The sequence below is a fragment of the Coregonus clupeaformis genome, chromosome 1 (genome assembly GCF_020615455.1).
Source record: "Coregonus clupeaformis isolate EN_2021a chromosome 1, ASM2061545v1, whole genome shotgun sequence".
NCBI classification, from domain to species: domain Eukaryota; kingdom Metazoa; phylum Chordata; class Actinopteri; order Salmoniformes; family Salmonidae; genus Coregonus; species Coregonus clupeaformis.
In genome coordinates this window covers 37,004,832-37,030,617 of record NC_059192.1, presented here as the reverse complement: position 1 = coordinate 37,030,617, position 25,786 = coordinate 37,004,832, and the positions used below count along the sequence as shown (strand labels likewise).

Below are 25,786 nucleotides of genomic sequence, written 5' to 3'. Positions count from 1 at the left end.
TCTAGTGGTAGCATGAGACGGAGTCTACAACCCACACAAGTGGCTCAGGTAGTGCAGCTCATCCAGGATGGCACATCAATGCGAGCTGTGGCAAGAAGGTTTGCTGTGTCTGTCAGCGTAGTGTCCAGAGCAAGGAGGCGCTACCAGGAGACAGGCCAGTACATCAGGAGACGTGGAGGAGGCCGTAGGAGGGCAACAACCCAGCAGCAGGACCACTACCTCCGCCTTTGTGCAAGGAGGAGCAGGAGGAGCACTGCCAGAGCCCTGCAAAATGACCTCCAGCAGGCCACAAATGTGCATGTGTCTGCTCAAACGGTCAGAAACAGACTCCATGAGGGTGGTATTAGGGCCCGACGTCCACAAGTGGGGGTTGTGCTTACAGCCCAACACCATGCAGGACGTTTGGCATTTGCCAGAGAACACCAAGATTGGCAAATTCGCCACTGGCACCCTGTTCTCTTCACAGATGAAAGCAGGTTCACACTGAGCACATGTGACAGACGTGACAGAGTCTGGAGACGCCGTGGAGAACGTTCTGCTGCCTGCAACATCCTCCAGCATGACCGGTTTGGCGGTGGGTCAGTCATGGTGTGGGGTGTCATTTCTTTGGGGGGCCGCACAGCCCTCCATGTGCTCGCCAGAGGTAGCCTGACTGCCATTAGGGACCGAGATGAGATCCTCAGACCCCTTGTGAGACCATATGCTGGTGCGGTTGGCCCTGGGTTCCTCCTAATGCAAGACAATGCTAGACCTCATGTGGCTGGAGTGTGTCAGCAGTTCCTGCAAGAGGAAGGCATTGACGCTATGGACTGGCCCGCCCGTTCCCCAGACCTGAATCCAATTGAGCACATCTGGGACATCATGTCTCGCTCCATCCACCAACGCCACGTTGCACCACAGACTGTCCAGGAGTTGGCGGATGCTTTAGTCCAGGTCTGGGAGGAGATCCCTCAGGAGACCATCCGCCACCTCATCAGGAGCATGCCCAGGCGTTGTAGGGAGGTCATACAGGCACGTGGAGGCCACACACACTACTGAGCCTCATTTTGACTTGTTTTAAGGACATTACATCAAAGTTGGATCAGCCTGTAGTGTGGTTTTCCACTTTAATTTTGAGGGTGACTCCAAATCCAGACCTCCATGGGTTGATAAATTTGATTTCCATTGATAATTTATGTGTGATTTTGTTGTCAGCACATTCAACTATGTAAAGAAAAAAGTATTTAATAAGATTATTTCATTCATTCAGATCTAGGATGTGTTATTTTAGTGTTCCCTTAATTTTTTTGAGCAGTGTATATCATATCTCTTATACAGTATGTTTAATAGCATTATCTCCATTTCAGTCTCCATTTTATGTGCCTCAAAGCAATTGGCCGATGTAGGCTATGTCCCAAATAGCATCCTATTCCCTATATAGTGCACTACTTTTGACCAGAGCCCTATGGGTACAGTTCTGGTCAAAAGTAGTGCACTAAATAGAGAATAGGGTGCCATTTGGGATGCCGATGTAGCTTCAAAGTGTTGTGAGTCACTGATAGTACCTGACAGTAAACAGGCTTAGGGTGCTGTGTCATCGAACAGGTCAATAACGGCTGTAAAAGTGTTTGTATTTGCGTACTTCCTGTGACAGATTATGAAAGCAACTCACAGGTTGACATACAGGTTACTGTACATTCAGAGGTCTTGGTTGTTAAGGTAAGGTGCATTTTGAATACATCTATTAATATGAAAAGCAGTAATAATGTAGTAATCATGCATTGGTGGCATGCTATTGTATGACTGTTGTCTTACTCCAAATCCAACTGATTTTCATTTAGACCTTGAAGTACATTAGTACATCATACAAGTACCAAAATCATTCAACCCAGTTCAATTATTTTAACATGGTCATGGTTTGGTAGAGGGAGGCAGCATAAAAACTACGCCTCCCTCTTTGTAACAGTATATAAAGCGTGCTTTTTAGCACAACTTTTCCATTAGCTTGTAGCATTGTATTAAAGGGCTGTTGACAGGGGCTTTGTCATTGGGCATTTATGGACAAAAGGGTCAAAGGTTTATGCTCCAGTTTACTTGTTTTAATTTGTAAAAGAGGTCAAATTAGTACAATTAAATGTAGCTTATTCGGTTGTCTGTGACTTCAGGGGTGTAATCATTACGCCGATTCTGTTGCAAAACGTTTTGTCTGTTGCAAAACATTTAGCAACATAAACTGTTTACTTCAAAAGGAAAACGTAAACAAGAGTTTCTAATGGACAAATTCAGGTAAGTCCCTTCCCGTTTCGTTCCGTTTGCTCTGTTTGCTTCCGATTGATTCTTTAACGGTAAACCGTTTCCGTAATAAATACACCCCTGGTCACATCTATCTCTGCTGATCAGTGATCAGTGGCCTGCTCAAAGTCCGCTGCGTTTGGCCTTTAGAATACATTTCAAGGAAGCAGACTTGATAGACTTGTGTAATTCTTACCTACACTACCAGTCAAAAGTTTGGACACACCTACTCATTCAACGTTTTTTCTTTATTTGTACAATTTTTTACATTGTAGAATAACAGTGAAGACATCAAAATTATGAAATAACACATATGGAATTATGTAGTAACCCAAAAAGTGTTAAACAAATCAAAATATATTTGAGATTTGAGATTCTTCAAATAGCCACCTTTTGCCTTGATGACAGCTTTGCACACTCTTGGCATTCTCTCAACCAGCTTTATGAGGTAGTCACCTGGAATGGGTTTCAATTAACAGGTGTACCTTCTTAAAAGTTAATTTGTGGAATTTCTTTCCTTCTTAATGCGTTTGAGCCAATCAGTTGTGTTGTGACAAGGTAGGGGGGTATACAGAAGATAGCCCTATTTGGTAAAACACCAAAGCCATATTATGGCAAGAACAGCTCAAATAAGCAAGGAGAAATGACAGTCCATCATTACTTTAAGACATGAAGGTCAGTCAATACGGAACATTTCAAGAACTTTGAAAGTTTCTTCAAGTGCAGTCGCAAAACCCATCAAGCGCTATGATGAAACTTGCTCTCATGAGGACCATCACAGGAATGGAAGACCCAGAGTTACCTCTCCTGCAGAGGATACGTTCATTAGAGTTACCACAGCCTCAGAAATTTCAGCCCAAATAAATGCTTCACAGAGTTCAAGTCACAGACACATCTCAACATCAACTGTTCAGAGGGGACTGTGTGAATTAGGCCTTCATGGTCGAAACTGGTTGAGAGAATTCCAAGAGTGTGCAAAGCTGTCATCAAGGCAAAGGGTGGCTATTTGAAGAATCTCAAATATAAAATATATTTTGATTTGTTTAACACTTTTTTGGTTACTACATAATTCCATATATGTTATTTCATAGTTTTGATGTCTTCACTATTATTCTACAATGTAGAAAATAGTAAAAATAAAGAAAAACCCTTGAATGAGTAGGTGTGCCCAAACTTTTGACTGGTACTGTACATCTTATGTAATCTGGGGCACCTAGAAAATGAAATGACTTCTGAGAATGTACTATGTAAGTGGTTCTCAACCGGTCACAAAAAGGCGTTGAGATGGGTTATTTCTGGGTCATGAAGCTGATTCTGACATTGAATAGGAATTGAACATGACCGATTGACAAGCGCTTACTGTTGGTTCACATAGATCTTTTGAAAGTTATAATGATGAGAAGGCTGCTGAATAGAAATGTAAGGAATTTCCTTGAACTGTACCTTAGAATTCTCTTTTATGTATTCTCCACATGGAGACCGAGGCCTGTCACAACAACAGACTGTGCATCATGCAGATTGACAGTTGGTTACTTGATATAATAAAGTAAGTCTTCATTTATCTTTTTCATATTTTTTTTGTGATCACCTCTACCAAAGGGAAACAAACATACTGATGTTCCAATTAATACAGAAATGTGGATGTACTGTATACTACACATTACAACAGTATGTGTGCAATAACATGAAGTTATATTTAAGCAATAAGGCATGAAGGGTGTGGTATATGGCCAATCTACCACGGCTAAGGGCTGTTCTTATGCACGACGCAACACAGAGTGCCTAGATACAGCACTTAGCCATGGTATATTGGCCATATACCACAAACCCCTGAGGTGCCTTATTGCTATTATAAACTGATTACTAACGTAATTAGAACAGTAAAAATTACTGTTTTGTCAAACCCATGGTATATGGTCTGATATACCACGGCTTTCAGCCAAACAGCATTCAGGGCTTGAACCACCCAGTTTATAATTTTCAAAAGACAATATCCAAATATAAAAGTTTAATATAAAATGTGATGAATTTGGCGTACAAATTATAGCTATTATTTTGATCTCATGGATGTTCAGTCCTTGCATCCATAGCTATATACACTACCAGTCAAAAGTTTGGACACATCACATTTACATTTTAGTCATTTAGCAGACGCTCTTATCCAGAGCGACTTACAGTTAGTGAGTGCATACATTTTTGTTTTCATACACATCTACTCATACAAGGGTTTTTCTTTATTTTTACTATTTTTTACATTGTAGAATAATAGTGAAGTCATCAAAACTATGAAATAACACATATGGAATCATGTAGTAACCAAAAAAGTGTTAAACAAATCTAAATATATTTTATATTTGAGATTCTTCAAATAGCCACCCTTTGCCTTGATGACAGCTTTGCACACACTTGGCATTCTCTCAACCAGCTTCTTGAGGTAGTCACCTGGAATGCATTTCAATTAACAGGTGTGCCTTCTTAAAAGTTAATTTGTAGAATTTATTTCCTTCTTAATGCGTTTGAGCCAATCAGTTGTGTTATGACAAGGTAGTGGGGGGTATACAGAAGATAGCCCTATTTGGTAAAAGACCAAGTCCATATTATGGCAAGAACAGCTCAAATAAGCAAAGAGAAATGACAGTCCATCATTACTTTAAGACATGAAGGTCAGTCAATATGGAAAATGTGAAGAACTTTGAAAGTTTCTTCAAGTGCAGTCGCAGAAACCATAATAATAATAATAATAATATGCCATTTAGCAGACGCTTTTATCCAAAGCGACTTACAGTCATGCGTGCATACATTTTTATGTATGGGTGGTCCCGGGGATCGAACCCACTACCCTGGCGTTACAAGCGCCATGCTCTACCAGCTGAGCTACAGAGGACCACACCATCAAGCACTATGATGAAACTGGCTCTCATGAGGACCGCCACAGGAATGGAAGACCCAGAGTTACCTCTGCTGCAGAGGATAGGTTCATTATGGAAGTCCCAGAGTTACCAGCCTCAGAAATTGCGGCTCAAATAAATGCTTCACAGAGTTCAAGTCACAGACACATCTCAACATCAACTGTTCAGAGGAGACTGCGTGAATCAGGCCTTCATGGTCGAATTGCTGCAAAGAAGAAGAGACTTGCTTCGGCCAAGAAACATGAGCAATGGACATTAGACCGGTGGAAATGTGTCCTTTGTGAGACGTGGTATGGGTGAACGGATGATCTCTGCATGTGTAGTTCCCACCATAAAGCACGGAGGAGGAGGTGTTATGGTGTGGGGGTGCTTTGCTGGTGACACTGTTTGTGATCTATTTCGAATTCAAGGCACACTAAACCAGCATGGCTACCACAGCATTCTGCAGTGATACGCCATCCCATCTGGTTTGGGCTTAGTGGGACTATCATTTGTTTTCAACAGGACAATGACCCAACACACCTCCAGGCTGTGTAAGGGCTATTTTACCAAGTAAGAGAGTGATGGAGTGCTGCATCAGATGACCTGGCCTCCACAATCCCCCGACCTCAACCCAATTGAGATGGTTTGGGATGAGTCGGAGCACAGAGTGAAGGAAAAGCAGCCAACAAATGCTCACTCTATTTACATTTACATGTAAATCCACCTTACTACATTTAGCAGACACTCTTATCCAGAGTGACTTACAAATTGGTGCATTCAACTTATGATAGCCAGTGGGACAACCACTTTTTTTATGGGGGGGTGGGGGAGGTAGAAGGATTACTTTTATAGTGGGAACTCCTTCAAAACTGTAGGAAAAGCATTCCAGGTGAAGCTGGTTGAGAGAATTCCAAGAGTGTGCAAAGCTGTCATCAAGGCAAAGGGTGGCTATTTGAAGAATCTCAAATATAACATATATTTTGATTTGTTTAACACTTTTTTGGTTACTACATTATTCCATATGTGTTATTTCATAGTTTTGATGTCTTCACTATTATTCTACAATGTAGAAAATAGTAAAAATAAAGAAAAACCCTTGAATGAGTAGGTGTGTCCAAACCTTTGACTGGTACTGTATGTCTATGAATTTGAGAGTGGTTACATTTCTCCAGCCCCATCCCTCAACTGTTTACCAAAACTGTAGTTGTTTGAACTGCAGATTCCCCATTTAAGTTAGCCTACCTCTAGTTTCTTTGATATCTGCAGATTTTCTACCAAAGCATTGCAACAGACCTCACACAAGACAAAAAGAGTTGCTGTATTTAGAAAAGGCTCTTTGTTATATTACTATAAAAATAATTGCAGATCTGACCTAGGGTGGTCAAGCAGCTGCCTCCGGATCACGCATACTGCTTCAGCATGGGTTCGAAATTGGCCCACTGCTATTTCAACACACCTTCTCCTCTATTTTTACTCTCTTCTTCTGTCCTATCCAATAAACAAAAAATTTGAAAATAATTATAAATGTACCATCACCGCATGTCTATAATTACACCTTGTTAATGTACTGTACTAAAGCACTATGTTACACAATCCCATTCAAAAGAGCACATTCATTAGTTTGACTTGCCCAACTTCGCCTGGCAATAGAGAGACCACTTAAAATTATGATTTCATGATATACAGTACAGGGAATAGTTTAACAAAGATGTCAACGAGCAAAACTAAGTGACGATCCAGATTTCGCCTAAATAGACATACCCAAAAGTAACTGCTATTCATGTGTAATTACATGATTCTGTCATGCAAAAACGTGGTATATTTGGAAAGAAGACATCTGGGAGATTACGAGGAAATGATCAGAAGATAGATAGGAGTTACATAGTTCAGAATACACAAAGTTAAGCACACACAAAATACCCGTTTTTATAATTTCTTATTTTGAAAGTCATCTTTCATTGACAAGCTATAAGTGAATTATTGATATCTAGAGCTGGAAACACATCAGATGGCTTCCACAACATGTGAACAATATCAGAAAAAAATGGGATTGATAGACCTAACAACTAGAAATGGGCCGATATTTTAGTAAGTGTTGTCAGGTGTGGTCATGGGACGTTTCTAAGTCTCTGAGCCAGGTAGCAATAGTTTGCATTACGCATAAAAGGTTCTAGGCCTTGCTTTGTCCCACCCAGGTTGACTGCATATCCCTGGAAAGCTTATCTCATTGGCTACAAGACTGTCAAGATGCCATAGTAGCCAATCACCTGTGTAATGGACGCCTACAGCGCGTAAGCAGGTAACATCATATTTTTGATGCGCAAAGATATAGTCACTCAGTGGACATTCGATGTTGCATTAAGTCATACATCATCAGATGGCAATAGGCTAGATTTGTTCCTACCAACCTATGGATTAATTTGATACCCCCCATGTAGCTATAGTTCAAACACAGACCAAATCGAAGCTTACCTTGTAAGATGTTTGCTGTTTGGTGAAAACGTTGTGTAAAATAAACATTTTGACTCTCTGGGCTGGTGATCAGTAACAGTAGTTCACAGGCAGACAAATAAGATATCATCATGATCTGTGGAGTCCCGGCTTTCGGTGTGTATCAACATATTCCATGTTTATTTTGTTTATGCTTCACAACGCTAACCAGAATGTAGGTAGTAGGCGTCTTGAAATGAGGTCGTCGGCTCGGCCTGCCCTTATAAATTCGTATGCCCATATATGGTAGTAAGTCACACCAAAGATTTGAAGGCACCGATCAATAGCCAAGATACTCAGCTTTCCGCAGACCCTGCTTTTGCAGATAGGGGCTACCGTTCTCATACCAGACTGAATAATAAAAATCAAATAGGGTCCCCAAATATAGGGACGTTTAAGAGGTTGTGTAATATATAGTTGTGGTTTTAGTAGACTGTCTGACTCCTGACTAAATCCTACATTCCTCAAACTACCATTCCCAGGTTCTTTATCGTGCCTTTCATATGCATAGCGCTGTACCTGCTTTGTTGCCGTAGCAAGTGGCTATGCACTCAGGAAGAAGAGTCAGATGACTCCTCTATCTATGTCATCCCTATGCATGAAGAAGAGAGGACAGAAGGACGGAGAGAGGAGCCAAGGCCCCCCAGTAGACCTCCTCGGCCCTCAAGGGCCCCAACCCCTCCACCATTACCCACGACTGTCTACAGACCTCCCTATAGGGAACTGCCGCCGTATAGCTCAGTGGACCTCATCAACCCCGCACCACCATACACTCCGGTACGACATCACTCCACTGCTAGGTTGACCTCCTCAAACTGTCAACAGACATCTTGATTATAAAGACATTCAGCGGCTGTCAATGCTTTCCCCCATTTTGTAATTTAGGGTGGAAACATCAGCCTTGCAAAACCAGACTGAATGCTGTACTCACTATGTTTCACTTGAATCAAGATAGAAAAAAAGAACTTGCTTTTAAAAACACAGGCAGTGCAATCTTCTAAGCAGTCCAGTGACCGAACCACTAGAAACATATGATCACTTCACATTCAGTGATCTACTACTCTTGAAGAAACAGAAACTACACACAAACAGAGGTATCAGTGACTATAACCTTTCAACTTGGCACTAACATGAACCTGACTCCTCTCCATTGCAGTTTGACCCAAAGGACTCAGAGGACGTTCCACCTTCCTACCGAGCGGTGATAGAGGACATACCACCTGTCTACTCAGCAGTGGTGGTGCCAGATGACCTTCCATCTGTCTGGTATCCGCCACTGCCCCCAGTCTCACCCCCCTTATACCCAAGTCCAGGTTATGCCCAACCCCCGTTACCAAGACCCTAACATGGACGCAACTTGCACAATCGAGAATTCCGTTTTATCCCACAGCACTGCTACAGCCTGGTCCCAGATCTGTTTGTGCTGTCTTGCCAACACCTATAGACAGCACAAACAGATCTGGGACCAGGCTATGTCTGCTAACTCCATTGGGTTCATATAGAGCTCTGAACATACATAAGCAGGCCATCCAAAGAACAATGCTGATTAATCTATGTTTTTGAGGAAACTTTGGATTTATGTGATACAGGTGGGGCCTAGAGTTGTTCCCGGTTAGTGAAAACTCGGGACCTGAAATACTGTATAGTGGTATCTTATTTAAATTGAACACTTTTGGTCACTGACGTGACATTGTACTGTAAAGTATCTGGTTTGGCTTGTGTAGAAGACTGGGCCATCATGTAGTCATTGTTAATTTCGTCAACAAAAATAGTGACTAAAATATTAGTCAAACACCTATTTTTCAGTAGCAATTGACGAGACTATAACTGACTAAATAGACCCAGAATTTTTTTTAACGAAAATGATTGTTTCAGTTGACTAAAACGAGATGAGACAAAATTATCTCTGTGACTATAATCTGACTACTAAGTGGACTGGACAAGAGTTTTTGGAGAGATTGAGAGCTTTTCAGTGATAAGCACAATAAATATTAGCAGCACAGCAAACACAGCCTTCATCAGCTGGTGAGTTGTGGGGGAGCAAGCAATGAGTGTGGGCAGACAGGCAGACAGGCAGACAGGCTCCACTCTGGCTCCGCCTCTGATTATACACATCACCCAGGCAATACTCTTGCTTCACCTTAACCAGTCACCACCACCAGCCTTCTTAGCTAGAATACTCTTTGCTGGTTAAGAAATACAAGCTGCTTTACCAAATTAAAAACAATAGCAGCATTGAGTCGGCTATAGAAAAGTAGTCTTTGAATTTGTAGTCTCCTTCAACCCTCCCACTTTTCCCACTGCATTTCATATACAGGTTCTGTAGTCAAGTGTCCCTCTTTTCCACAGAGAAAACGGCTTGATTTAAGCCTTTAGGCTACCATTCAAAAGACATGACCCATAATACCGGCGCTCCATTTATCTTTCTTCTATCGTGCACTGGCAGGCCACATTTTACATTCATAAAGCATATTGCAGGTCATTCTAAAACTACGCTACTTGCGGACCGGACCGTTAACCAGTTGTTTAGGCTACACCTTGTTCAGTCATGTTACTTCATTAGCTAGCTATAGCTAACTACCAGTAGCCTATATGCAAACATTTTCTGGCACAGAAAGGAAAATGGATAGCAAACAATTTATTGACAAAGTTATTCTAGACACCACGCTAAATCTGACTGGGTAAATAACTATATTTTGAGTTAATGTGTGGACCCAGTGACTCAGACTCAAGCACTGGGACTCTGACTTCAACCATAGGGACTTGTGACTCGACTTGTGACTTGGACTCGAGCACAGGGAACTTGGGACTCGATTCAGACTCGAGGTTTAGTGACTCATTTTAATAACTGGGCAAAACAGTTATTAGCTCCCTTCCAAAATCATTAGCCCCTGTTTTACTTTTGGAGATCAATGTGGCATCTGTGGAACATTGATAACATTGGTAATGACACGACCGAGTGATGGAGGTGCAACTCATACTTTGCGGCACCATCTGGTGATTGAGTCTGTCTCTCTCTCTTGTCTGTTTGTTTTGTATGTAATGTGCAATATCTATGTAGGCTGAATTAGGAATTTACATGGCCAGATAATTGTTATATAATATAATTATTATATATGTTTGTCATGTTTCTGCTGTTGGGAAGAGAATAGGATGTTATGCAGAAAAATATGTCAGTAGGACAATGTTATGTATGTTTGTGCACATGGAAGTAAGTGATTTGTGTTTACTATAAGTTGAGGCAAATGTGATGTGACTACAATGTAACTAAAATGAAAGGGGATTTAGTTGACTAAAATGGCCCACTGTTTTTGTCATTTTGACAATAACTAGACTAAATAGTTATTCAAATTACAAAAATATGACTAAGACTTAATGATATTTTAGTCAAAATGACTAAGAAAAGACTAAATCTAAAAAAAGAGTGCCAAAATGAACACTGCATGGAGTATTTTCTCTTTATCTTTTGGAAAGAGTTTCTAGCGAAGAAGGTATAATGGTGAATTAATGCACCTTTATATTTGTCATATTTTGACAAATAGTGCTGATATAAATTATATTGTTTACATTAATGTACATTATTTTGATGTAATTTCTATTCAAAATGAGAAAAAAAACTATGCAACACTTTTATACCTGATGATGCCTCCTGTTTCTTTCTAATGCGGATACAGCACTCAAGGAAGAAGCTGCAGCAAATCTAAAAACAAAAGACATTATCCACTCCATATAGGAGTGAAACACTGCCAAGATGTCCTCCCAAGTGGTGCAGTGGTCTAAGGCACTGCATTGCAGTGCTAGCTGTGCCACTAGAGATCCTGGTTCAAATCCAGGCTTTGTCGTAGCCAGCCGTGACCGGGAGACCCATGGGGCGGCGCACAATTGGCCCAGCGTCGTCCAGGGTAGGGGAGGGAATGGCCAGCAGGGATGTAGTTCAGTTGGTAGAGCATGGCGTTTGCAACGCCAGGGTTGTGGGTTCGATTCCCACGGGGGGCCAGTATGAAAAATAAAACAATAATGTATGCACTCACTAACTGTAAGTCGCTCTGGATAAGAGCGTCTGCTAAATGACTTAAATGTAAATGTAAGATCCCCTTTGTCACAGTGTCTTGAATGAATTGTTCCTAAGGTAGGCTGTGTATGCTACCAAATTCAATTAATTAGATTCAGAGCCACCTCTTCATATACACTCACTAAAACATTTTGCCTGCAGGGTGGGGGGCCCCCCGACCAAATCTCTCTTAGGGCGCCCAAAAGTTTGCTGTCTACTATAAACCCACATACAACATGGACCGCATACTCTTACTTATCATGTTAATGCACATACAGACAGGCCTAGCACCCACTAGACCTGGCGAGTTTAGCGTTAGCAGTAGGCTGGCTAGGTGGTTTTGTAACAGTTGGTACTGTATAACCATTTCAATCCCAAAGGTATTCCCAAAGGTGTGCAACACAAAACAACTCTGTGGGAATCATGTTAAAATGGCGCACAGTAAGTGTATCTGTAATTATTTTGGAGCGATATGAAAGTAGAGTTTCTGGGGTTTCCAAAACCGCATTGCAAGCGATGATTATTAACGGTTAGACAAAGCGTCAGGACTGTTGTACACATTGGCAGCGCTGTGGTCAATGGTTTGAATGAGAACCCAATGGCTGTATGGCGCTCTAGAGAGCTAGCTTAGTTCTGACTCCTCCAGCCCAATAAGCTTATAGTCCTTTAAGTTGTGCTGACCAAACAATAACATACAAAAAGGAAAATACAAAAGTATTTACACAAACAAACTCAGAGAAGGCCCCACCATGCCAGGAGGCTCCTGTCCATCTCAAATCAAATTGTATTTGTCACATGCTTCAAATCAAATCAAATGAAATTGTATTGGTCACATACACATTTTTAGCAGATGTTATTGCGAGTGTAGCGAAATGCTTGTGTTTCTAGCTCCAACAGTGCAGTAGTATCTAACAATTCACAACAATACACACAATACACACAAATCTAAAAGTAGAAGAATGGAATTAAGAAATATATATACTAAAATACAGTAGAATATAATAAAATACAGTATATACATATGAGATGAGTAAGGCAAAAATATGTAAACATTATTAAAGTGGCTAGTGTTCCATTATTAAAGTGACCAGTGATTCCAAGGATATCTGTATAGGGCAGCAGCCTCTAAGGTGCAGGGTTGCGTAACCGGGTGGAAGCTGCCTAGTAATGGCTATTTAACAGTCTGATGGCCTTGAGATAGAAGCTGTTTCTGCCCCGGTGATGCGTTGGGCAGACCGCAACACCCTCTGGAGAGCCCTGCGGTTGCGGGCGGTGCAGTTGCCAAACCAGGCGGTGATACTGCCCGACAGGATGCTCTCAATTGTGCATCTGTTAAAGTTTGTGAGGGTTTTAGGTGCCAAATTTCTTCAGCCTCCTGAGGTTGAAAAGGCGCTATTGCGCCTTCTTCACCACACTGTCTGTGTGGGTGGACCATTTCAGATCATTAGTGATGTGTATGCCGAGGGACTTGAAGCTTTCCACCTTCTCCACTGCGGTCCCATCGATGTGGATAGGGGCGTGCTCCCCCTGCTGTTTCCTGAAGTCCACGATCAGCTCCTTTGTTTTGTTGACGTTGAGTGAGAGGTTATTTTCCTGGCACCACTCTCCCAGGGCCCTCACCTCCTCCCTGTAGGCTGTCTCGTCATTGTTGGTAATCAGGCCTACTACCGTTGTGTCGTCTGCAAACTTGATGATTGAGTTCGTAACCAACAGGTGTAAACTAACAGTGAAACGCTTACCTACGGACCCTTCCCAACAATGCAGAGAGAAAAATATAGTACAAATAATAACACAAGGATAAAATACATAATGAGTAAGGATAACTTGGCTATACACAAGGTACCAGTACCGAGTCGACTAGGCAAAAGTATATATAATAAACAGTAGCAGCAGCGTTTGTTATGAGTCAAAATAGTTATATAGTTAGATGTAGATAGTCTGGGTAGCTATTTGGTTAACTATTTAGTAGTGTTATGGCTTAGGGGTAGAAGCTGATTAGGGTCCTGTTGGTTCCAGACTTGGTGCATTGGGTACCGCTTGTCGTGCGGTAGAAGAGAGAACAGTCTGTGACTTGGGTGGCTGGAGTCTTTTACAATTTTTAAGGCCTTCCTCTGACACCGCCTGGTATAGAGGCCATGGATGGCAGGGAGTTCGGCCCAAGTGATGTACTGGGCCGTACGCACTACCCTCTGTAGAGTCTTGCAGTCGGATGCCAAGCAGTTGCCAAACCAAGCGGTAATGCAGCCAGTCATTATGCTTTCAATGGTGCAGCTGTAGAACTTTTTGAGGATCTGAGCGTCCATGCTAAAACTTTTCAGCCTCCTGAGGGTGAAGAGGCATTATCGTGCCTACTTCGCAACTGCGTTGGTGTGTGTGGAACATGTTAATTACTTAGTGATGTGGATACCGAGGAACTTGAAGCTCTCGACCCGCTCCACTAAAGCCCCGTCGATGTGGATGGGTGCTCGGCCCTCCGTTTCCTGTAGTCCACCTTCAGCTCCTTTTCTTGCTAACGTTGAGGGAGAGGTTGCTGTCCTGACACCACACTGCCAGTTCACTGACCTCCTCTCTATAGGCGGTCTCATTATCGTAGGTGATCAGGCCTACCACCGTCGTGTCGTCAGCAAACTTAATGATGGTGTTGGAGTCATGCGCGGCCACACAGTCGTGGGTGAACGGGGAGTACAGGAGGGGACTAAGCACACACTCTTGAGGGCCCCCCGTGTTGAGGGTTAGCGTGGCGGATGTGCTGTTGCCTACCCTTACCACCTGGGGGCGGCCCGTCAGAAAGTCCAGGATCCAGTTGCAGAGGAAGGTGTTCAGTCACAGGGTCCTTAGCTTAGTGATGAGCTTGGTGGGCACTATGGTGTTGAAGGCTGAGCTGTAGTCAATGAACAGCATTTTCACACAGGTGTTCCTCTTGTCCAGGTGGGAGAGGGCTGTGTGGAGTGCAATAGAGATTGCTTCATCTGTGGATCTGTTGGGGCAGTATGCCCGTCACTGTTACTTGCTGTTTGAGTTTTTGCTTGTAAGCAGGAATCAGGAGGGTAGCGTTATGGTCAGATTTGCCAAATGAGGTGCGAGGGAGAGCCTTGTATGCGTTTGTGTGTTGGAGTAATGGTGATTTAGAGTTTTGTTTCCTCTAGTTGCACAGGTGACATGCTGGTAAAAATGAGGTAAAACGGATTTCAGTTTCCCTGCATTAAAATCACCGGCCACGAGAAGCGCCTCCTTTGGATGTGTATTTTCTTGTTTGCTTATGGCCCTATACAGCTCATTGAGTGCGGTCTTAGTGCCAGCATCGGTTTGTGGCGGTAAATAGATAGCTACTGATTGCCAAACACACACACACACCTGTGGAATCATCACTTATCAAGGCTTCCTGGAAGAGGTCAGCACCTGACCCGGTTACTGCTGCCACCTAGAGATGGAGTGTGGAAGTGCAGTGTCCCAAACCAGCCCCTCGCCCCTACCTACTCGCTCGGTGGGCCCTCCCTTGTACCTTGTTCACTGACGAAACTCAAAGGTTGACTTCCAGAGTGGCAAGCGGATCAAATAAACCCATAAACCTTGGGACACACTGGTGACTTGAATGATGCAATTCATGCTCCATATTTAAATAATAAAACAAGCATGAAATTCAAATGAACATATCCCCCCTGTACTTTTACAAGATGTAAACCTCAGTAACAGTTAAATATTTAATTTGGGTGGAATTTCATTTGTTACATGTGTCAAGCCTCGAAATCAGACACAAACAAATGCACGTGACATATAATTAGGCACGCCTCTCCATTCTTTTGAATGAAATTACGCAAACTCCAAACACATTGCAGTGCATGTTGGGATATCACTTCGCCTGGAGTCTCCAGCCTTGCTGGTTTGGTCGAAGTGGCTATCGGAGGTTCTAATTAGCACCTACACCCTCAATTATTTTCACTCCCTCAGCTTTGGGACACTTGTGCATATGGCGGAGGTGTACGTGAACGCCCAAATGGAGAGCCGAGGAGTGAGGGGAAGGGGCTGGTTTGGGATTCAGCCTACCTGTACACCTAACTACTAACTAACCTTAACTAACCTCCATTTGTAACACAAGGAAGCACATTTAGAAGAAAATCTACCTTAAACCATGAGGACGAGTCAATGTTCTACAAGATTTTTCATCTTTAATATTTTTCTATGAACATCAGAATTACAATCTTGTGTAGCTGCCCCACTACCTCAACACAGTAGTATAGTAACCCAGAGCACTAAAGTGTTTCTTTATATATAACCTTTGTTACAGTACAATATTTACGAAATTCTGAGATTAAATCACTGGAATTATACATTATTATTTTTTTTTTTATCTTAGGGAGAGGGATAACATACAGTAATCATGCTGTAGCATGTGAAAAATAGATAACAATTCAACCTATAACTAGTGTACAGTATATCCTTGGCCTCTGTACCATGTTAAGGCAAAGTAAGCATGTTGGAAGCCACTTATTATATATATATATATATATATATATATAACCTGTATAATCAACATTGAAAATAAACTAAATATGTCCATCAAAACAAACTTTCTACCCAGAAAGAGTCAGACACTGTAAGTGATAGTCCACATTAAGTAAACTGTGTGTACAGTAATCAAACAATTACACAGTTTCAATTAAACATAGTTTAAATAATCTAAAACATTTCTTAGGGGCCTAAATTCCAACATCTCACACAATAAACTGATTAAAAAACAAAGAAAATAGATAAAAACATGGTAACAAAGAACAAAGAAATGAAAGATGACATTCAAATATTCAATTCTCAGAGTGAGAAAATAGAGCATATTGATGTGTATGCATTGTTGATTGCTGTGTGTATGTCTTTGTGTGAGTGCGTATGCGTATGCATTCATGCGTGCATTTGTGTATTCGTCTCAGATCATGTATTGCTATGCTTTCTTTTTTTCAACAAAGAGAACATAAATAAGATTAAGTACAGTAACATCAGGACAGCTGTCAATTATCTACAATCGTACGCTCATATGACAAAATAAACCGAATTTTATATAAAGAATAGTGTGACAGTTGGTACCTTTGTATTCTTTAAATCGGCCACAAAACGAAACATTCAATGTAAACATTGCACTACATAGTTTTTTAAAGATTTGGGAAGGCTAAACATTTTCAGTGAACTCCTGGTAGTATAACAATATTCGTTATACTCCAAGACCGCCAGCACAGTATTTGCAAAATATATAAGCCTACTTCAACATATATAATATACTGTCACTCACACGCTACGCACTGTACGTCAAATCACCTCTAAAGCCTCCTCAACAAATACCAACATATATTTTGTTATTCATTTATTTTTAACATCTTTTTTGTTTTTTGTTTTTACAAAAATTGCAGTTTGACATCATGTCTGCAGAGGAACTATAATTTGTGCAAAAGTCTACCATGAGGCAGACCCCTTGCACTGGAACATCGGGATTGGCCCTTTACAACAGACCTCCAACCAATAGCATCACAAGCTGTGGAGGGAAGCTCTACCCCTTTGCAATTTACTCTCTCCTGAATGGTACCGCTCTACCTGCAGCCTGTACCAACTCCTCAGACCTTTGACGCCTCTTCCGACCTCCTCATGACCTCCAGATGACATCCTGACCTCTAGCTCTGACCTCTGATTGGCCTTTAGAAGACCCAGCTGACAGGAACCCACTGCTGCTCTGAGCCCAGTCTCTCCAGCGCCGTCTTCAGGCCGCAGAAGGCCCCCTCCAGGCTGTCGTTGATGATGTTCAGGTCAAAGTAATGTCCGTAGGCCCGCTGGATCCTCTCGCTCTCATCCACTGTCCTCTTCAGCTCTGAGTCCTGCATGGGAAGAACAACAGGGTGATGATAGTGGTCATCATGGACAACTATGACTTGTTTGCGTATGAATAATTGGGCCCATTCAAAACGCATCTCAGAGTAGACGTGCTGATCTAGGATCAGGTCCTCCCTGTCCATACAATCTTATTGATTGTGATCTAAAAGGCCAAACTGATCCCATGGCATGACTGGGAAGGTAACAAGGGACGATGTAAACACTGAGATTGGTGGTCCACAGTCAGAAATTAATTGGCGTGAATGGGCTTATTAAAGATGATGAATTGCTAGGGTTAATGCATTTTGAACATACCAACCCTACATTTTACTGAGTGTCTAACAACATGGTCTGCTAACAGTAACAGGACCAATGATGTAGCTGTAATACAACTGTCCAGTCTGTCTGGGACTCACCGTTAACTGTTTGGTCATCACGCCGGCTTCTTTGGCAGACTTATTCATGGCTTTGAGGACCTCATAATCTGGAGCCTCAATAAACACCACGTAGGGAAGGAACTCTGACGTCCGCAGGACCTTAAGTGCCTGCAGCAAGGAATTCAATAGTTGAAAAGTAGCTGTAATAATATATTATTATTAGATCCTAATGACGTAACGAGCTAATCAAATTGGCCATGAATCACTTGAAAATGTGTCTCCTTAAAGGATTCCATTCCTTCAGTTTCAGCTCTGTAATTCAATCTCTGGCTTTAGTTAAACTATGAGAACATTATATATTACATTTACGTCTTAGTCATTTAGCAGACGCTCTTATCCAGAGCGACTTACAGTTAGTGAGTGCATACATAATTTTTTCATACTGGCCCCCCATGGGAATCGAACCCACAACCCTGGCATTGCAAACGCCATGCTCTACCAACTGAGCTACATCCCTGCCGGCCATTCCCTCCCCTACCCTGGACGACACTGGGCCAATTGTGCGCCGCCCCATGGGTCTCCCGGTCGCAGCCGGCTACGACAGAGCCTGGATTCGAACCAGGATCTCTAGTGGCACAGCTAGCTAGTGGCACAGCTAGCTAATATTAACCCTATTACTTTACTGATCTATGTGCCGAAGTTTGGCATAGTGGTAATGCAGCCAACAATCTCAACAAAACAATAAAATACGAAGGGGGGACAGAATTCAGTTGTCCTTTAAAATAAAAAACGGTAAAGATCAACCTCTTCCCTGGACATTGATACCATATTTTTTTTATAGAGGATAATATCTGAATGAACAAAGATCCCCAGATACTATAGTCTACCTGTGGGTTGACATCCAGGATGCAGATCTTGCCAGCATCCACCACCTCGTGGATGGAGTTGATTTTGGTGCCATAGAGGTTCCCGTCGTACTCGCCGTGCTCCAGGAAGCGCCCGTTCTTAATGTCCAAATCCATCTCACTGCGAGTCATGAACGAGTACATCTGTCCATCCTTCTCATCCAGCTTGGGTTTCCTCGAGGTAACTGGTGATAAAGACAGATTGATGGTTGTTGTTTGGTTACGTACATTAAGGTATAGCAACCGACAAATACAGTGCTGAACAACGCACACAGAATCACAAATGTAGTCTTTGTATCTCATAGAAATGTGTATACCGTATTTGTATTTTTTAATTGTTTATGTTTTTTTGTATACTTTTCTAATATGGCATAGATTACAGAAAACCAGAGTAAATCAAAGTGTCAGTGTTAGTGGCTCTGTCAGTGTTGAACGTTAGTACTACTCACAGGGGATGGTGGTCCCATAGCGCATGGGGTCTGACACCAACAGTTTGTTCTTCAGACTACGGCGGCCCACTCCCTGTGCTCCAATCAGAACCAACGTCTTCCGACGGAAAGGGGAAACCTTGGCCACCTCCTCGTAGATCCTCAGCTCGTGCCGATCAAACTCTGAACAGTCAACATATTCATATCAGATACCCGCATTACTAACGGTATTACTTTACCTAATCTAATTAATGCTGCACATACACAATCTAGCATACTGCATTGACAAGAGTTTACACTTTTGTCTAACAATGTTTACAAGTAAAGACTACATTCGCAGCAGTTTCAAACATTGTTACGTTTACAAATTGGCATTTTGGTGCAAAAAACGTACCTGCATTTTTGGTCGTTAGATACATCATCTTTTTTTTCTTCTTCCCACCCATTCCAGAACAAAGAGGACCTGAGAAAGGCAACACACAAAATGTTCGGTCTTCATTCAGTACTTCTCAACCCACTTCAATTGAGTCTTTATCTATTTAATGAACAGCGCCTGCCATTCAGGGTCTGTTGCCTTTTACAGTGTTGCTGTTCTGAATCGTAAATCCGGTCTGCTGAGGGTGCAATAGATAGCATGTACCACCAGAGGGCAGTATGCCTATGCATTACAGTAAGGATGGCAGTTCCATTTGATTACAACAGTACAACTGGGAATCACTGTCACTGCCCAGTCGTCTCTTCAGTATAGCTGGCAGGTGGGCTTTGAGGACGTTTGTTTGAAGCAGGGACAACAATGGGCATGACATAACCTTTTGATGTGTGTCTCTTTGTTGAGTAGATATACGACTTTGATATCGACACAGTGGATCAATATGTTGATGGAATGCATTAAAAGAGCTGGCCCTTTGACAATGATCACTTCTGCTTTTTAAATATGGCTCGATCACATTGAAATCGTGATCATATACTGCATGCTGGTTCCAATGGCTCAGTCAGTAGGACCATGGCAACACTACTGTTGTGTGTTTGATTCATATATTGACTTTATACAATCAATACAAGTAGCTTGGGATTTTATATCATATACTGCGTGAATAGCCCCCACAAGTGTCTACAACAGGCCCAAGAGCAGTCTTAGCACCTTAGCTGACTGCCACCTACTGAAGTTACTTTTACTAGACACTCTGGGAGTTACAGTAGTGAGTGAATACATTTTCATATTTTTTTCTGGTTCCACATGGGAATCGAACCCACAACCCTGGCGTTGCAAGCGCCATGCTCTACCAACTGAGCCACAGGGGACAAGTGAAGTGAATGTAGCTGCAGGCTGACTCACCACCCACCATCTGTCCTAGTGTGCTACAGTAGGAATGTGACCTGACCCCTCTGTTTAGAATGAGCTTAATGAGGAACAGATTGAATCAGCCTGCCTTAGAGAGTCATATCTCTCTAAGCCTGCTGCTTATTGCTAGTCCCTCTTCACTGATGAAACAACCGTCTTGAAGGTTGACTGGGGGACAAGCAGGCGGCTAAAGCGTATACGTGCACAGTGTACACACAAAACACCCAGAGCAACAAACCTTTCTATTGTCTCCATTGTCTCCATCATGCTTCATGTTATTTTTGTTTTGTGGACCATATTTTTGCACATTCAGACAATAAAAAAGTATCATCATACCTTATCCCATTTGAGTTTTTCTTGCCTTATGTTATTTCCATGACAAATGTCGAGGAGTAAATGTTTTCAACTTAGGAATTGAGAGCGTTATCTTTAATGTGTAGAAGATGTTAAGCTACTTTGTGTCCTCCAGCCCTTATGGGTTATAATACAGTATAAGGAATAATGCATATATAATTTACAGTACCTGTTGTAACCAGCTCCAGATCTCTCTTGACGAAAGCCTTCCTCTTCTCCTCCAAGAGCTGGCTGGGGATGAGGCCTGCACTGCCCCCCTCCAGGTGACATGCCTGTGAAGGAAATAAATACATAAAGCTGTTCTATCACTACATTAAACAACAATACATTGAAAACTATTTAGGATGAACACGATAAAGTGAAAGACTTAAGAGTGGTTGTCCATTAGAAGTGACTGACCTGCCACCAGTTGAGGTCCTCCTGGTTGAAGATCTGCAGAATGTCTCCACTGCTGAAGCCCAGGCCTGCCTCCTTACAGGGGATTAGGTTGTCATGGGACGGGTCGTAGTCAAAGTGACACTTCACATATGCCTGAGGAAGATGGAGAGGGAGCTTGGTGGTAGGTCAAATCAAATCAAATCAAATGTTATTTGTCGAATGCACCGAGTACAACAGGTGTAGACCTTACCGTGAAATGCTTATTTACAAGCCCTTAACTAACAATGCAGTTCAAGAAATAGACAATAATGAGGGGGGTACGGGTACCGAGTCAATGTGCGGGCTTACAGGTTAGTCGAGGTAAGGGGTAAAGTGACTATGCATAGATAATAAACAGCGAGTAGCAGCAGTGTAAAAACAAAGGGGGAGGGGGTCAATGTAAATAGTCCGGGTGGCCATTTGATTATTTGTTCAGCAGTCTTATGGCTTGGGGGTAGAAGCTGTTAAGGAGCCTTTTGGACCTAGACTTGGCGCTCCGGTACCGCTTACCATGTGGTAGCAGAGAGAACAGTCTATGACTTGGGTAAATGGAGTCTTTGACAATTTTTTGGGCCTTCCTCTGACACCATCTAGTATATAGGTCCTGGATGGCAGGAAGTTTGGCCCCAGTGATGTACTGGGCCATACGCACCACCCTGTAGCGCCCTATGGTCGGATGCTGAGCAGTTGCCAAACCAGGCGGTGATGCAACCGGCAGGATGCTCTCGATGGTGCAGCTGTATAACTTTTTGAGGATCTGGGGACCCATGCCAAATCTTTTCAGTCTCCTGAGGGGGAAAAGGTGTTGTCGTGCCCTCTTCACGACTGTCTTGGTATGTTTGGACCATGATAGTTTGTTGGTGATGTGGACAACAAGGAACTTGACATTCTCGACCCGCTCCACTACAGCCCTGTCGATGTGAATGGGGGCGTGTTCGGCCCTCCTTTTCCTGTAGTCCACGATCAGCTCCTTTGTCTTGCTCACGTTGAGGGAGAGGTTGTTGTCCTGGCACCACACTGCCAGGTCTCTGACCTCCTCCCTATAGGCTGTCTCATCGTTGTCGGTGATCAGGCCTACCACTGTTGTGTCGTCAGTAAACTTAATGATGGTGTTGGAGTCGTGCTTGGCCACGCAGTCGTGGGTGAACAGGGAGTACAGGAGGGGACTAAGCACGCATCCTTGCGGGGCACCCGGGTTGAGGATCAGCGTGGCAGATGTGTTGTTGCCTACCCTTACCACCTGGGGGCAGCCCGCCAGGAAGTCCAGGATCCAGTTGCAGAGGGAGGTGTTTAGACCCAGGGTCCTTAGCTTAGTGATGAGCTTTGTGGCCATCATGGTGATGAACGCTGAGCTGTAGTCAATGAACAGCATTCTCACATAGGTGTTCCTTTTGTCCAGGTGGGAAACGGCAGAGTGGAGTGCAACTGAGATTGAGTCATCTGTGGATCTGTTGGGGCGTTATGCGAATTGGAGTGGGTCTAGGGTTTCTGGGATGATGGTGTTGATGTGAGCCATGACCAGCCTTTCAAAGCACTTCATGGCTACCGACGTGAGTGCTACGGGGCGGTAGTCATTTAGGCAGGTTACCTTCGCTTTCTTGGGCACAGGGACTATGGTGGTCTGCTTGAAACATGTAGGTATTACAGACTCGGTCAGGGAGAGGTTGAAAATGTCAGTGAAGACACTTGCCAGTTGGTCCGTGCATGCTCTGAATTCACATCCTGGTAATCCGTCTGGCCCTTGGCCTTGTGAATGGTGACCTGTTTAAAGGTCTTGCTCACATCGGCTACGGAGAGCGTGATCACACAGTCGTCCGGAACAGCTGGTGCTCTCATGCATGCTTCAGTGTTGCTTGCCTCAAAGCAAGCATAAAAGGCATTTAGCTCGTCTGGTAGGCTCACGTCACTGGGCAGCTCGCGGCTGGGTTTCCCTTTGTAGTCCGTAATAGTTTGCAAGCCCTGCCACATCCGACAAGCATCAAAGCGGCAGCTCTAGCCTTTAGCTCGGTGCGGATGTTGCCTGTAATCCATGGCTTCTGGTTGGGATATGTACATACGGTCACAGAGGGGACGACGTCGTCGATGCACTTATTGATGAAGCCGGTGACAGAGGTGGTATACTCCTCAATGCCATTGGATGAATACCGGAACATATTCCAGTCTGTGCTAGCAAAACAGTCCTGTAGCGTAGCATCCGCGTCATCTGACCACTTCCATATCAAATCAAATCAAATCAAATTTTATTGGTCACATGCGCCGAATACAACAGGTGCAGACATTACAGTGAAATGCTTACTTACAGCCCTTAACCAACAGTGCATTTATTTTAAACAAAAAAGTAAGAATAAAACAACAACAAAAAAGTGTTGAGAAAAAAAGAGCAGAAGTGAAATAAAGTGACAGTAGGGAGGCTATATATACAGTAAAATAAAGTGACAGTAGGGAGGCTATATATACAGTAAAATAAAGTGACAGTAGGGAGGCTATATATACAGGGGGGTACCGTTGCATAGTCAATGTGCGGGGGCACCGGCTAGTTGAGGTAGTTGAGGTAATATGTACATGTGGGTAGAGTTAAAGTGACTATGCATAAATACTTAACAGAGTAGCAGCAGCGTAAAAAGGATGGGGTGGGGGGCAGTGCAAATAGTCCGGGTAGCCATGATTAGCTGTTCAGGAGTCTTATGGCTTGGGGGTAGAAGCTGTTGAGAAGTCTTTTGGACCTAGACTTGGCACTCCGGTACCGCTTGCCGTGCGGTAGCAGAGAGAACAGTCTATGACTAGGGTGGCTGGAGTCTTTGACAATTTTGAGGGCCTTCCTCTGACACCGCCTGGTATAGAGGTCTTGGATGGCAGGGAGCTTTGCCCCAGTGATGTACTGGGCCGTACGCACTACCCTCTGTAGTGCCTTGCGGTCAGAGGCCAAGCAGTTGCCATACCAGGCGGTGATGCAACCAGTCAGGATGCTCTCGATGGTGCAGCTGTAGAATTTTTTGAGGATCTGAGGACCCATGCCAAATCTTTTCAGTCTCCTGAGGGGGAATAGGCTTTGTCGTGCCCTCTTCACGACTGTCTTGGTGTGTTTGGACCATGATAGTTCGTTGGTGATGTGGACACCAAGGAACTTGAAGCTCTCAACCTGTTCCACTACAGCCCCGTCGATGAGAATGGGGGGCGTGCTCAGTCCTCTTTTTTTTCCTGTAGTCCACAATCATCTCCTTTGTCTTGGTCACGTTGAGGGAGAGGTTGTTGTCCTGGCACCACACGGCCAGATCTCTGACCTCCTCCCTATAGGCTGTCTCATCGTTGTCGGTGATCAGGCCTACCACTGTTGTGTCGTCGGCAAACTTAATGATGATGTTGGAGTCGTGCCTGGCCATGCAGTCATGGGTGAACAGAGAGTACAGGAGGGGACTGAGCACGCACCCCTGAGGGGGCCCCCGTGTTGAGGATCAGTGTGGCAGATGTGTTGTTACCTACCCTTACCACCTGGGGGGCGGCCCGTCAGGAAGTCCAGGATCCAGTTGCAGAGGGAGGTGTTTAGTCCCAGGATCCTTAGCTTAGTGATGAGCTTAGAGGGCACTATGGTGTTGAATGCTGAGCTGTAGTCAATGAATAGCATTCTCACGTAGGTGTTCCTCTTGTCCAGGTGGGAAAGGGCAGTGTGGAGTGCGATAGAGATTGAATCATCTGTGGATCTGTTGGGGCGGTATGCAAATTGGAGTGGGTCTAGGGTTTCTGGGATTATGCTGTTGATGTGAGCCATGACCAGTCTTTCAAAGCACTTCATGGCTACAGACGTCAGTGCTACGGGTCGGTAGTCATTTAGGCAGGTTATCTTAGAGTTCTTGGGCACGGGGACTATGGTGGTCTGCTTGAAACATGTTGGTATTACAGACTCAGTCAGGGACATGTTGAAAATGTCAGTGAAGACACTTGCCAGTTGGTCAGCACATGCTCGGAGTACACGTCCTGGTAATCCGTCTGGCCCTGCGGCCTTGTGAATGTTGACCTGCTTAAAAGTCTTACTCACATCGGCTACGGAGAGCGTGATCACATAGTCGTCCGGAACAGCTGGTGCTCTCATGCATGCTTCAGTGTTGCTTGCCTCGAAGCGAGCATAGAAGTGGTTTAGCTCGTCTGGTAGGCTTGTGTCACTAGGCAGCTCGCGGCTGTGCTTCCCTTTGTAGTCTGTAATAGTTTTCAAGCCCTGCCACATCCGACGAGCGTCAGAGCCAGTGTAGTATGATTCAATCTTAGACCTGTATTGACTCTTTGCCTGTTTGATGGTTCGTCGGAGGTCATAGCGGGATTTCTTATAAGCGTCCGGGTTAGAGTCCCGTTCCCTTGAAAGCGGCAGCTCTACCCTTTAGCTCAGTGCGGATGTTTCCTGTAATCCATGGCTTCTGG

At 43.5% G+C, this 25,786-nt stretch overlaps 1 protein-coding gene and 1 non-coding gene across 7 annotated transcripts in view; one reads left to right on the top strand and one right to left on the bottom strand.

Moving 5' to 3' along the window:
* The first annotated feature begins 1,550 nt into the window (after positions 1 to 1,550).
* On the top strand, positions 1,551 to 11,481 carry LOC121567965. Of its 2 annotated transcripts, XR_006001181.2 has the most exons (4): positions 1,551 to 1,698; positions 3,750 to 3,817; positions 8,135 to 8,429; positions 8,809 to 11,481. It is a non-coding gene; the product is annotated as an uncharacterized LOC121567965 (transcript). The 2 variants fall into 2 exon arrangements; XR_006661159.1 differs by lacking the exon at positions 1,551 to 1,698 and having other exon boundaries at positions 3,424 to 3,817.
* A 3,273-nt stretch (positions 11,482 to 14,754) lies between these two features.
* LOC121567935 (MAGUK p55 subfamily member 2) overlaps positions 14,755 to 25,786 on the bottom strand; it is a 63,796-nt gene continuing 52,764 nt past the window's right edge. For 3 of the 5 annotated variants that reach the window (XM_041878349.2, XM_041878356.2, XM_041878365.2), the window contains 7 exons: positions 21,359 to 21,490; positions 21,129 to 21,231; positions 19,658 to 19,726; positions 19,285 to 19,446; positions 18,818 to 19,020; positions 17,970 to 18,098; positions 14,757 to 17,558 (listed from right to left, as the gene is read on the bottom strand). In XM_041878349.2, the coding sequence (XP_041734283.1) occupies positions 17,382 to 17,558; positions 17,970 to 18,098; positions 18,818 to 19,020; positions 19,285 to 19,446; positions 19,658 to 19,726; positions 21,129 to 21,231; positions 21,359 to 21,490 (975 nt within the window). In that variant the 3' untranslated portion in view covers positions 14,757 to 17,381. Of the gene's footprint in view, positions 17,559 to 17,969; positions 18,099 to 18,817; positions 19,021 to 19,284; positions 19,447 to 19,657; positions 19,727 to 21,128; positions 21,232 to 21,358; positions 21,491 to 25,786 lie in introns of all 5 variants that reach the window. The other 2 variants (XM_041878340.2, XM_041878331.2) reach the window with 2 other exon arrangements.